General features: G+C 46.7%; 1 protein-coding gene across 2 annotated transcripts in view; it reads right to left on the minus strand.

The window, feature by feature from the left end:
- Positions 1-263: 263 nt before the first annotated feature.
- ARMH3 (armadillo like helical domain containing 3) overlaps positions 264-14,127 on the minus strand; it is a 125,120-nt gene continuing 111,256 nt past the window's right edge. The window contains exons 25-26 of one of the 2 annotated variants that reach the window (XM_039553642.1): positions 8,561-8,677; positions 264-2,645 (exon numbers count right to left, since the gene is read on the minus strand). In XM_039553642.1, coding sequence (XP_039409576.1) covers positions 2,553-2,645; positions 8,561-8,677 — 210 coding nt within the window. In that variant the 3' untranslated portion in view covers positions 264-2,552. The remainder of the gene's footprint in view (positions 2,646-8,560; positions 8,678-14,127) is intronic. The other variant, XM_039553641.1, reaches the window with a different exon arrangement.

A 14,127-nucleotide genomic window follows, 5' to 3' on the forward strand; every position in this document is an offset into this window, starting at 1 on the left:
GCTCTCAGCCTTGCTCATGGTTTCCTTACTGCCAGCCACAGGGACACATAAGAGGAAGATGGATGCTGACTACTGGATGGTACCTGCAGACTGGACCAAGGACAAAGCATCACTGCAGCACCACACCTCCCTCTGCACAGGCAGGAAGAGCCCAAGGGCAGGCGACAGCCCTGCTGCAGCCAGTGTGCCATCAAATGGTGACAGGGCCAGTCCCGTAACCACCCCACTCTCCCCCTTGTGAATGACAAACACTGCACACGCTGGGCAGGCAGGGCTCTGCTATTTATTGAGCTCTAGGTTTGTATGTACATCCATTTACAGTGCTTGGTTCAGTGACAGTGTGACAAGAGGACATGTATCACAGTCTTCCCCAGCTCAGACTTGGATGAGGGCTGGGCTCCGGAGCTGATCTCACACACAGCCTGGGCTTCTATGATCATCCCAGCAAGGGAGCATCCTCAGGGAGACAAGACTTTTGATAGCTGAGCCCAGAGCGAGAAGCTGAAAATTCCAGAGGTTGCCAAGTCAGAAGCAGACTCATTCCAAACTCTCTCATGTATGTGTCCAGGCTCAGCCTAAATGGGCTCAGACAACAGGAGGCATTGGAGACAGCTGGATGACTCAATGTTCCAACAGTTACAATGCTGGGGACTGCACCTCAAGTCCCCTTGAGAAGGAACTCCCCCCTCAGAGGTGAAATCCCTCTGTATCCCCCCCAGACAAGCACCTCGTGCTGCAAACAACTGTTCCTCATTTTCCACTGGAGAAGCTGCCTCTTCTACATGCCCCAGCCTGTTCTCAAGCAGTGATTTTATGGAGCCTGCTTGCTCTCCTAAGCACTGTCCCTCTGACACATACATATTTCCATATACTTGCATGGCAGAAAGCAAGTAAGTGTCTGGTTTAGCTGTTAAAAGCCAGACAATTCCCTGCTGAGGAATAGTATCTTCTGCTGAGAGAGGCCGGTGCTCCCAAGGAAAACACAGGGACTTCATCAGGTGTTGTGCCCAGTGGGTGGCCAAGGACACAGCTTTCTGTTTCCCGTGCTCATAGCAAGTAAGATGAAACATTAACACAATTAACGCACATTAGCATGAAAAAGCCTTGCCTAAAAATGGTAGTAAATGAGCATGACATTCACATTACTCACACTAACCTACAAGGCTAAGGGCAGGACTAGGCACTTTTTAAAAAAAACACCTGTTTTCTAGGGGGGGAAAAAACCCTGTGGATCTGGGATTAAGTAACTTCTCTATTTCAGTCCACCAAGTCAGGCCAGATCCTAACATCATAACATCACTGCTGGGAGCTGAAAATGCATGAGCAGGGAACAGGTGTGGAACGGGTGTTTATGCTGTGTATTCCTGAGCTGTGAGCCTGACACAGCACTCTGAACAGGCTCTGCCAGATCTGGGCACCTCTGAAGCACCTGCTCTGGAGCAGAAGGGTCTGCCTGTGCCCCACAGCATCATCCCAGAGCTCTTCCTTAGGAAGCTCTCAGCAGACCGGGGCTGTAAGTCGCTTGGTGAAGAGAGGAGGGGCAAGAAAGTGAAGTCACTACTTCTCCAGATGCATTTTAACTGTGTGCTACACACAAGGGAAAAACTGGAGACGACTTCATGCATGAAGGTCACCAGGCACCTGCAAACATGTGCAAGGCAGATGTTCCTGTGCAGAAGAGGAGGATTGTCGTAAAGCAGTCTCTGATGGGCAATAAGGTGAGTGGGGAGGAGTCAGCCTCTCCTCTGCCCCATGAAAACCAAATATCTAAAAATGTCCCTCTACCTTAGAAACAGCGGATGAGGTGGGGCAAGGAACAGTGACCCCAAGCAGAGCTGGTCTCCAGTAACAAAGTGCTCTGTTTGATGACCCATATTCTTGTATACTGGCTCACCCTGGACCCTGTAAGCCAACAGCCTTGGAGGCAAAGTTTCCCCTTCTCCAGTAATCTGATGGCTTGGTTGAAGTGATACCTTCTGACATCAGGAGACAGCAGTAAGCAAGGCCTGCTCCTCGGGGAAACTGTTTTATAATCCAAAGCCATTCCCAATGGGATGGGAGTGGATTTGACTTACATTACAGGAGGACACGTTGACACAGGCTGATGGAAAAGAACAGCCCTCACTTGGGATCAGAGAGCTTTCCCCATAGAGCAGGTGAGCAATCTCTACCCAGAACAGTTTCACGCAGCTGGGCTGGTTTTATTATTTCAGTTGTGAGCTCTCCCCAGCTCTGCTACAAAGGTTTCCAGTGCATCTTCCCTGAGGCTGTGGAGGGAATCTCCCATTGCTATGTCACAGGAGCGGCTGCCCACTCCTGTGGCACCATAAAAAATTGCTTCCTCCTCAACATGCCAATCACCTCTCCTCAGCCCAAGTTCTGTTGAAAACACATTCCTTCGGGATCAAACACACAGCAGCAAGGCGTTCCCCTAAAAGAAACACAGTCCCTTCTGCAGGCAGGAGGCAAGGGGCGACCGGCCGCAGAGCTGGAGTGTCCCTGCCCACACGGGCCCGTCTCTGCTCAGCCGGCGCAGCGGCAGTGGCCCCGCTTCAGGAGATCGTAGAGAATTCCTTCAGCAGCAGTTCCTGGCTCAGCGTGTTGAAAGCAAGGTTCTTCCTCACATTGATGCTGATGGACCGAACCTGACAGAAACAAAACGAGATGTTTTAGCCACGGGACTCCTCCTGGCTCCTCATGAGCCTGGTAGTTTTGACATTGCTGACCTCCATGCTCAGCATGAAGCTGTTTTGCATTTACAGCTCCACAGAAATTGCTGCAGCAAGCTCTCACTGAGACTCTAGCAAGGAAATGCTGAGGTTTCAGCCGTTTCTTGGAAAAACCGGAATGTCTACAGTGACATCCCAGCAAGCAGCGTCAATTCCCAATGAGACAGGAATGGGAAAAGATGCTCTATGTGAATGCATGAGCTATGATGTGTTTCCTGTTCTGGGGCAAAGAGATGGGGGAAATGAGCACTCCCAGGTTGCAGCTTGAAGATCATATTCTATCAGTGCCCACTGGAGTGCAAGCCAGCATTTCCCAGATTAATGCAGCGCCATGGCCTCTGTCCTGCTCCAGAACCCACAGAGCCAAAGATACAGACTGAAGGAAAGGACAGAGGCCATGCCACTGTGCTGTGAACACAAATTATCACCCAGGCTGGCAAGAAATCCCCAGGTCCAGAGCCAGCTGTGTGTACTCTGACTGCCGTACACATGCAGCTGGCTCACTCACTGTCTCTGAAGAAGAGACACCTTTATCCCTCAGTGACACCCAGCCTTCTGGTCACCCACAAAGCATGAAGAAGAGCTGAGCAACCCTGTTGACAGCAGGTTCCCTTCCCCCCTCATGCCTGCAGACTCATTGGCCAAACACAGAGGCCCCAGACTGGGCTCAGTCTCAGCTACACTTGGCAACGAGAAAACAAAGTCAAACATCATCTGTGTCAGCGACTGTGCAGCAGTGACAGAAAGCAAAACTGACACAAGCTCATCCAAACAACAGGATTACAGTTCCCAGAGACTTGGAGCCTGTGATAATAAGGTTGTTGCTGACCTGGTTAGTGTTTTGTGCTTTATAAAAGCACTGGGGGAAGAATTATAGAGATGCATAATGAGGAATCCAGCACTGGGGGCTGGAAGAGGACATATATATATATATATATACACACACACACACACACACACACATACTGCCAAGGGTCCCACTTGCTGCCCTGGTGAGAGAAAAAGAGGGAAAGGGCAGAAAGCTACCCAAAAGGCAGAATTGTGTAAGAGAGGGAAGGAAACCAAAACTTGGAAGGTTAACAGGGAAAGTTGCGAAATGAGCCCCAGTGAGCCCCATTGCATAGACCCTAACAACCTGAGCATGCCAGAAAGGATGTCTAGCCTTAAAGACAAAGCACTTAAGTTTTACGTCATCTGCAGAAACCACAAACTCTCCTTCATCAGGATGGCTGGCAGAGACTCCAAGCATCTTTGTTCCCTTGGAGCACCCCCTCAACTCTCTTTCTTTAGGTGTCTTTTTACTTACTCCATCCTCAAATAGTTTGGGACCATGTCTTGCAAGATAACCACAGGTTGTACCCTGTGTTAAACACCACTGCAAGTGGTCTCCAGAACACTGGTTGGCAGTGCTGCCAGGAGACAGGAGTCCCACTGACAGGATCTGGTCCCAGTCCTACCAAGTGCTCCCATGCCAGTGATCCAGTCAGTTCTTACAAGAAGGAAAGAACAAGGGTAACAAGCTGTGGGGAGTCCTCTGCCCTGGGGAAAGTGACTGCCTGAAGAAAAGGGACAGATGCTACACATAGTGTAAGCCAGTATCCTTATTCTGACTAGAAACATTTCTGTGGGTCCCAACAACAGAAAGAACAAGCAGGAATGAGCTCCTGGCCCCAGGAACTGCTGCCAGAGGCCAGGCACCAACAGTAGAACATTCCCAGCTTGTATACAAATCAAGGTCTCCAAGGAGTCTCTGCAAGCCCAGAAAGGGAGGCTGGAGTGGCACAATGAGAACACAGGGCTTAGCAAAAATTGTAGCTATAGGGTAAAGCACAAGAAATTAATTAGTCTGATTAGTTTGCAAAGAGAAGGAGGAACAGAACAAACACACTCCATTATGTAAAATGAGGTCAGAAAGAGAACAGTGAGTAATATTTATCTGGCTCCCCAGGGATGGGGCAAGAAATATTCAGCCTAATTTAAGACAAAGAAGATTTACACAGGAAAAGAGGAAGTACTTTTAAAAACCTATGGGCTGTGAAGCAGTGAAGTAGCTCACCTGGAGCTCCTGCGGAGCTAGTTTCATTTAAAGACAACTTCAGGTTTCAAGAGAAGCTTTAGACACAGACTTTGGTCAAGAGTAGTCTAGATGGATGCAGATCTGCCTCAACACAACTTGGGGAGAAGAGTGGGCATGGTAACACACAAGAGTGACGTTTACACAAATCTCTGCCCAGCATTTCTTCTGCTGTGAGAAATCAGGCAGCCTGAGCCAACCCGCTTAAAAGGTAAGAGTAGCTCAAATTAGAGTTAAATCAAGTTATCTCCAGCACCAGAGCTCAGCACAGGGAGCCAGAGCTCATCTCCCTTCTGGAGTTGGAAGACCAGACAGTTACACAGGGAGGTGTCAGTCTGTAACAAGGATAAACTTCAGAAGCTTCCTGTAGTCTACCTAAGCTGCTCCATAACAATACACCCCAGGACTCCTCCTAGCTCATGGTGCAGTGGGCAGCCAAGGCCTGGCTGCCAGCCTGGAATTTACCAGATCCCTCCAGACGGGCTTACACAAGGGCCCCAAAACTGCAGAAATTAGGGTCAGAGCTTTGACATTCATTCTGCAAGGAAGTACAAGCAGAGCACATCCTCTCTTGCTTCTGCATGGAGTAACCAGGAGCATTAGGGCCAGAAGAGCTTTTAAATTGTTTTCTTACTATTAGTCCACAAACTTTGAAGAAATAGGAAATGCATGAAACGCTGACATCATCTGGAGAAGGATGAATGAATGAAAGAATGGATGAAACAATGGCATTAACCATGGGGGGAAAACACGATTCAGTTCTACTTTTGTGTCATTAGAGCTGGAAGTGTGCAAGGTTGTACTGACACTCCTATTTCACAGCAAGTCTCATCAATTAAACCTATTTCTAATCAACAAGCAGCCCTTAATTTATTTGTACAGTGGGAAGAAGGTTTACACTGACTACTGCATTTAATTAAAAGTCAAATTAATATAATTTCCCCCATAGAAATCAATCCCTAATCAGACTATGTTGAGACTGATGAAACCTGTCTAACTGCAAAGACAGTGAATGTTTTGGAAAAATACTGAAATCTCTTTCCACACACTCCTCCAGCTGCAATGTGACGGTCCAAAAGCTCACATCCAAACCATTCATTCTGTCAAAGCAGCCCAGACCTTAAATGACATCCTTGAGGCTTCAAAGGAAAAGAAATAAAAAGTGTTAGAAAACTTCCTAACTTCCTTCCTTTAGCCCCTCAAAGGCAGCACAACATGCCAAAAAACCCCGTTGATAAAACAATCTGCACATCACCTTCCACCACAATGTGGCTGCAGTATCGCAGCCTTTAAAAACCTCTGTGTAAAGGGAATGGGAGAAGAAAGCAGATTTTTCTTCGGGATTAGCAAGAAAGAGCAGTACTGAGGCAAAGCAAGAGAAGTGAAGCAGTGCATTAGCAAAGCAGGTCAAAGGAGTGAGAACAAGATTTCTAAGCATAAAGGAGCCCACAGAATGGCTTGGGGAAGCTTCTGCTCACCTACTTAATGGGAGCAAAGAGATATAAAAAGGCAGCTGAAAAGGAAAATGTCTCCTCTGTGTCGTTCCCCACCCAAGAAGGGTTTGCTTTGATGCATTCACAGATAGTGATAAAAAACCTGGTGGAATCTGGAAAGAATTACTTGCAAAGAGATCCTTGTCCACGAAGACCTGATGGGACCGTTGTGAATTTGGAAACCTGTAGTTCACCACCAGCCCTCCTCCTTTGGTACAGCCCACAAAGAGAACTGCAGCAACTTCCCTCTGCCCCCTCCATGACATCCTGTAAACTTCAGAGGTTAAACACAAAGCATTGGGCAGGGGGCTATTATCCAACATCAGACAAGCATCAGAACCTGAAGTAAAGACTCAGAAGCTTCACAAAAAGCAAGCAAGTACCTGGTTTGAAGAGGCTATGGGGAGGACAGGGCAGATTAGGGCCTTTTTGATGAGTTGTTTGAACAATTAATAAAGCCATCAGTTACTGTGCACCTAGAGAAAAACAGAGCAAGGAGGCTGGGAGGCCAACTGGATTTGCTGAAGACAAATCATAACGTATCAGGTTAATTTCCTGCTGTGTTGAGGGAACAGCTTAATGGAATGCAGGGGATTTTCTGTAGCTGTGAGTAAAGAACATTTAATAGGGTCCCAATTCTCAGGGCATCTAGAGATGTGGATTAAACAGATTCACAACTGGGTCAAATCAGCACATTTATACAGTAATTATTCAGGCTTTTATATGCCTTTTATATCCTCTTGAGGGGAGGGTCCCAGGGGTACCTGGATGGGCAATTTTCAGATGGGAGTTGACAGGCTGGTTACGATAAACAGATTGTTAAATGATACAAAATTGGGATTTTGAAAAAATAGGAAATTGGTCTAGAAAGAAAATAATTTAGGTGAAGTCTGTTGTGGCTGTGATGATCATAGGACTGCGAATGTCATTTTAATCAATTGGCATGATCAGCCTGAGCTTCTGCCAGGCCAAGTGGAAAGTGGAACATGAAGGAAGCAGAGCAGTCATGTGGCCAAGAGGCTGGGGAAAGAGATGCTGGCTGAGGGTGCGAGCCCTTGGGACAGAAGAGATGACAACAGAAACAGAAATGTGGTTTTCTTCCAGGGTACAGTAATAGAAGAAGCCTGTGTCACAGGAAGGCTATGGCCAAATTTCTTTGCATGTATTCCAGGAAAGCTGGATCAAACAGCAGGCCAGAGAGACAAAAACAAGCACAAAAAACCACTGAAAAATTGCACAGAAGCAATTGCAAGTGGTTTTGCCCATATACTACCCAATGTCAGGGCTGGAATGACCCCAAGACAGTTAAAAGCATTCTATAAAAGGAAACAAAACCAATTCAGATGCCTGTTCTGGAGCAGAGCTGACAGAGGGATGCACAACATGCCCAAACTCATGGAGACTCGTGACAGAGTGGGCAGGCATCAATTACTCATCAATCAGCAGGGACAGAGCTGGGAGAAAGAATCAGTTCTCAGACTGGTGGAGAAGGCTGCCAAAGTTAGAGATCCCTCCCTTTGCTGAAGCTGTAATGATTCAAGAGTGAAGCTTCCCTCGGACATCAGCCACTACCAAAACACTGCCTCCATGCTCATGTGGCTGTCGGACAAGAAAAGTTCCATCAGGGCTCTCTGGATCAGGGTAAGCAAGCTGGCTTGCTCAAGAATTATAACTACTAACCTGAACTATTTAGACTCATTTTTGTCTCTGCTCTATAATTTTTATGGGGCTTCCTACCATCAGTCTTCTCCTCTTGCAGATGGAAACATTTCTAGGGAATGCCTTCACTTTCTTTGCTTGGGAACCCTATTTTGTGAGTGATGGAGGAAAGCAATGAGCAGGAACATGTTTCACCGGCATCACATGCTCTGCTCAGTCCCAAACTTCATGGTCCCCTTAACAACAGCAAAGAAGCAAAGTTGCTCTGTGATTAAACCCCAGGTGGGAGCAGGCAGCTCAGTCAGCTTTTCCCCATACAAATTTACCACTGCAAAGCACAGCAAATCCCTGTGGCAAAAGGGACAGAGACTGTCTGACCAGTGCTGGCCTAAGCAGCCTGGAGGTTCCTCTTCAGCCACGCAGAGAGCTCCAGGAAGCTCTCAGTTAAGACATACAGTGTCTGTCCAGATCCTGCTTGTGCCCTGTCTTTGGAGGCAGTCCAGTGGAGTAACAGGACTGCTCAGCTATACCCCAAACACAACTGCCCAGGCCATAAGCAAAGGCTCTGGAAGAGGGCTGTTGGTTGTGCAGTCAAGGCAGCTTACCAGCTCTTTGAAGAAGGCAGCCTCCTTATGCTGCTCTGAGTAGCGCTCGTACTGGTCCAGTCCATCCTGCAGCTTCAGGGTCAGCGTGTCGTAGTTGGACCGTACCACTTCCAAAACCTGCCAGAAACAGCCAAGCACAGCACAGGAATCAGTATCCACGGACGCCTCAGCACAGGAGGAGCAAGACTGAGATAGATCACAGCTCTGGCACCTGTTTTCACAACAGAGATGGCTTTAACAGCCAATATTTGGCTCATGACTAACAACACGGAGGTGGGCACTAAAGCCTTCCTAATGCCAAGAACAGTCCTGAAATTTACAGAATTTCTCCATTCCTGAGAATGGTAGATGGAACCTATACCCATGACAGCAGCAGCTTTCTGTCATCAGAATTAGACACATTAATAAATCAAGCAGCTAATTACCACATGTACACCCAGATACAACACAGAAACACTATACAAACACAGGTTTGCCCAAACCCAGTCCTTCCAAGGTTAGTTTTGCCACCACACTTCCCTCCTGGCTTGTGAATCACTGTTCACAGCCTGCTAAACCACCAGCTTCTACAGCTGCTCAGGTCAGCCTCCATACAGAGCACCGTATGTCTCTTCTGATGGGAACAAGCTTCTGACAGGCACTAAGAGAAGATCAGCCTTGGTACGGATGCTGCTTTTAGAAAGAGATGAAGACATGAATTCAGGTCTTTCTGCCCAGGAGATACTTTACTGTTGGCCTTCACTGCAACCACAGCAGTTCCAGCTTTTATTACTACTCTGCTCCCAGTGTTGGGCTATACTTGCAAATTCATAGTTACACATCTCTGTGCTACTAACTATTCATTTTCCTAAGTAAGGAACACCAAGAGGGACTCCCACAATGATTTTTAGCTTTAAAGCATTGCATGGACTAACATATTCCTCAAAGCATTTGTGGGATGGTTAGTGACAATAATGTTTCTACAAGGAACCATAGAGCTCAACACTCCTGGGCAAACGTATGCCTGAAACAATTCCCTTATACACATAAACTTCTTTCTCAGGCTGTTTCCATTTGCTCTGAGAGCTAAACAGAATATCATCATCTGAGGTTTGCACTACAATAGCCCCTGCTTATGATAAGCTTCAGTCAGGAAGATACATGGTATAAGGTGCAAAGGAAAAGGACCCTGCTCCAAGGCATCACAACTCAAAAAAGATCCTAAGAAGAGCATTGTAGAGGGTTTAAGACAACAGTGACCAGAACAACAAGCAGCCCTTGCACTTCTCCTCTTGTACTCCCAACAATGTAAGCACCACTCTCAACCGCCCCTTTAGACAGCTGGCAGCTCCTGCTGTTTACAGGACTGAATCTTGTCCTTACATCCTTTATTCTAAGTAATCTAAACTTGCTTAGGGTTCCTTCAAAAGCTTGTTTCCCCCAAACTCTGCATGTGGCAGTGGCACACAGAGACACTTATGCTAGGGCCTGAGGTGGCAGAAGCCACAGGGAAATCACCCAAACGAGGACTGGCGGCAAAAAAGGGGTTCCAAAAGTGGTTCCCAGGTGAGATGGTCACACAGAAATCTCTGCAGCTCAACTGTCCTCCAGCATTCCAGAGGCAAGCTAGGGACAGGAATAAGCATTTGGACTTGAAGATCTCAGAGGCCTTTTCCAACTGCATTGATTCTGATTCTGCAATGTTATTTAAGAACAGCCTGCCAGTATTGCAAAGGCTCGCAGCCTCCTCTCCAGGACTCATTTCCTAATGCTGTTTTGCTTGTCAGCTCCACTGGCAGAAAGAAACCCCTGCAATGACAGCCATCTCCAAATTCAGCCTGCCCTTCTTGTTCCTGTGTGCAGAAGCTGCAAGAAGTATTGCAGAGCCAAGAGCAACGACGAAAGAAAGCCACCTGGGCACAGGAATAACTATCCACTAAGGATGGAGTGTAATAGCATAATGCACCTTCCTCTGAGCAATAAAAAATCTGGCAGCTTGCTCCTGTCAATCAGAAGCAGCCAAATTGACCAAGATTAATAAGCTGCAGGGCAAGAACCTGGTTTGAAAGGTGAGGAGTTGAACAGGCTTCTCCAGCAGTAACTCAAGAGCAAAGGCATTTTATTCAGGGCTACCTCACTCCCCAGGAACCTTCCCTTCAGTCTCCTTGTATTCCCACACACACAGGCATGCACAGTGCCACACACGCGTGATCAGTTAATGGATGCACGTTTCTTTAGGAAGAATCAGGATTCCTCCTTGCTAGCTCTGAGCAGAGATCTCTTCAGATACTCAAGAGAGGTATCCTCAAACCATGGTGAAGAGAAGTAAACTCTGAGGGCAGTAGTGAGCTCTGTAACCATACCTTTAAGTCTGCCCTCTTGCATCACCTTTGAAAGGCAGCTAAGAACTCGGTTTGATACTTTAGGATGAGGACAGGGAAGGAAAAAGAGGCCCCAAAGTCTCTACTCTGTTACTTATCGTAATCTCTGCAGCGAACTTGAGATCAGCTTATCCCTTTAGCTATGTATTCCATTGGCTTCCACTCCTTATCTCCTTTAACTACGAAATAGAACTTAAAAGAAACGGGTAAGTTAAAAATAAACAGCTTCTCCCCACTGCCTGATAATTTCCCTTTCTTGCTGCTGCTGAGAAAAAAAATGCTACGTGGGATCTGAGATAAACCCACTCACAGATCATTTCAACTTCATACCTTGTAATGGATAGAAACTGTTACTGAGATTAGGACCTGCCATCCTTGAGACAATTTCATCTGCTCTTTAAGATGCAGCTGCTAGACAGAGGACAGGTCAAAGAGCAGCAGAAGGCATTAAGAATGTCTAACAGGAAGGTTTAAAAGACATCAGCTTCCTACACAGATGACAAAAAACTCACATCCTCTGTGTAATAGAAGACTGTGTGATAGCATCCTTTGCCCCTCTTACATGTTGCTTTGACTTTTGCTCAGGAAAACTACTGCAGAAAGAACAGCCTTTTTCCTTAAACACGCAAGATCTTTATCTGCACCTTTCTGTCACATCCAAAGGAACTAGAGCAATTTAATTTTGAGATTAAAGCATTTTTCCTTCAAAGTCTTGTTCAACCCATTCTTCTTGGAAGTCTCTCGTCTAGAAAACATGAATTCCAAGATGGTCAAGTATGGGACGGGACTTTAAGGAAGGGACTTTTAGCTGGTCTTCTTCTAAAAAGATTTTAAATAGTTATTCAGCTTTTTTTTTAATGGTTTACTGGATCTTTGCAGTGGAAAAAAAAAACCCTAATGGAGTCACAATCTAAACCTCTTTTTGTAGGTTACCTTAGGGGGATCAGAGTCTTAAAAAAGCAGTATGATGGAAGCAAGCAACTCAGACACGGTCAATACAAGAAGAGCGAAGGCTGCTGAATTCCCTTCCTGCAGTTACCTGTATCAGCCCCAGAGGCTACATTCGCTCATTTTTTCCACTGCAACAAACCAGAACTCAGTGGACCTGCACAACTGTAATTTAAAGATAATTTGCCATCAAATTAACCCCTGCCCCACCACTCACTCACTGACTGCTTTCCAGAAATTCCAGAGAAATGCTAGGGATTCAGGTCCTTGCATGTGTGTCCCCAAAACAACTTTTCAGGAGCTCCTCTGAACAGCAAGTGCTTTCTGCAGCATTCAGATTTCAGCTTCCTCCTGCAGCTACAACTGCCCATGCCCCATAAAATTCTCCTTCCCTGGTAACATCAGCAACTTGTGCGTAGAGGCATCCCCTTAGGAACACGGCAGGAGGGCTGGATTCTGATGGAGAGACTGATGTGAAGGGCTCAGCTCTCTGCAGCATCCTACCCAAGCCATGCCAGGTCACTGCACCCAGAGGAACAAGATTATTTCACAGTTTGTGGCTACTTACTTTGCTCCATCCACCAGCTCACCACTACCTTGCAAACTGGATGGACAACCTGGGCTGGTTGGGTCAGTGGCCTCTTGTGAACATGATCTCTGAAACCATTTCCCCCAGAAGCAATTGCCCCTGCCCTGAAATTTTCAGCATTCAAAACAGACCATCGTTTTGCTGCACTAGTCACTCCAAACCAACTTCCTCCTTACTGCACCAGAGCTGTTCCCTCTGACTAATCCTCAACAGGAGCCAACATATTGCACTCTCTCAAGAAAGACTGGACCTCCTGGAAGAGCCTGTCCTGGGGAAACACAGCGATTACACCCAGCAGTCTCCTATCCCCATTGTGCCCAGGAGGACACAGCTACTGCTAGCAGCAAAGCCACAGGGGGAGCTGCACCAGCAATAAAACCTAATGGGCAACATGCAGTACTAGGGCCCATCTATCTGGCAGACATCATTTGCTTCATTGCTTAGTAACTTTTTAACCTGCAGAATCTTTCATCATCTGCAACTGCAGTCTCTGCCTTACTGGAACATAAAATTAGAGAGCACCAGCAATTCACAGCACCCAGCAAAGGAGCTGATGGTGGGTAGATTCCAGGAAGCATGCAAAGATAATGACAGAAAAACAAAAGGAAAAACAGAAGCAAGAACAAATCAATGTCTCTACACCATCTTTTTAATCAGCACAGGAAAGCACAAGAATGAAATCAGTCAGCATCACCAGTACCTCACTAAAGCCTCTCCATGCCCATAAGACAGTCATTACCTACCACGACAGGAGCAGTTGGAACACCACTGATTGAATGATCTCACATCAAGCAAAAGGCAAAAAACCACCCCAACAATGCCCAGGTTAACATGCACTATTTTGCCCCCACCAACTCCCTGCTGCTCACGTGGCTGGGATGTGGGAGGCTTTCCAGGTCAGGACTAGCAAGCCCTCACAGGACAGAAAAGCCAGGGGCTCTTTCCCATCTGTCCCATGCCAGGGGATGGAGCAGCCAGTCTATGGGGCATGTAATGCCAACCTCTCATCACTGCTACTGCACGACATGGCACAGGGACTGAAGGCAGCCAAACATGCCTTCTGTCCTCCCTGCAGAAGTGGTAGAGTGCTTGTCACTGCCTGTGTACCACACACAGAGGGAATTCTGGCAGTCCCACCTCCCAAACCTGGGCAAAGCCCAAAACACCACAAGCAAACACAGCAGTCTATCCCCTCAGCTCAGAGGGTGGAGGCTGTAGGAAGAGACACTAGGGTTTTCCTATTCCAGTAGAAATGTGCATTTCACACTGCAGTCCTCAAACAGGCTTGTTTATTCCAGGTTTAGTGCAAATCTTCCCCTTTTTCTCCCTCCCTAATCTTCACAACAGCTCATAGCCCGAGTGTTTCTCCACATGAATTCAACCAGATAGCAACATTTCTCATTGTAATGAAAAGGCTGCTGACACCTGGACTACAAAGAGGCTATTGCCTCTCCATAATAAAGTGCTGGATAATTGATACCAATTTTACAGTAGTAACTTCTAATTAATATGGAAAATGATTTTTTTTTTCCAAGTGCCATCACACTTCTCACAGAGCAACTTTAAAGTTGCTGATGCAGGCTGGAGTCTTTGTTGAAATTAATCCCCAGAAGCACCACAGACAAAGAACATAACTAAATAATTAGAAGTTAAATAAAAACATACACACA

This window comes from Corvus cornix, chromosome 6 (genome assembly GCF_000738735.6).
Source record: "Corvus cornix cornix isolate S_Up_H32 chromosome 6, ASM73873v5, whole genome shotgun sequence".
NCBI classification, from domain to species: domain Eukaryota; kingdom Metazoa; phylum Chordata; class Aves; order Passeriformes; family Corvidae; genus Corvus; species Corvus cornix.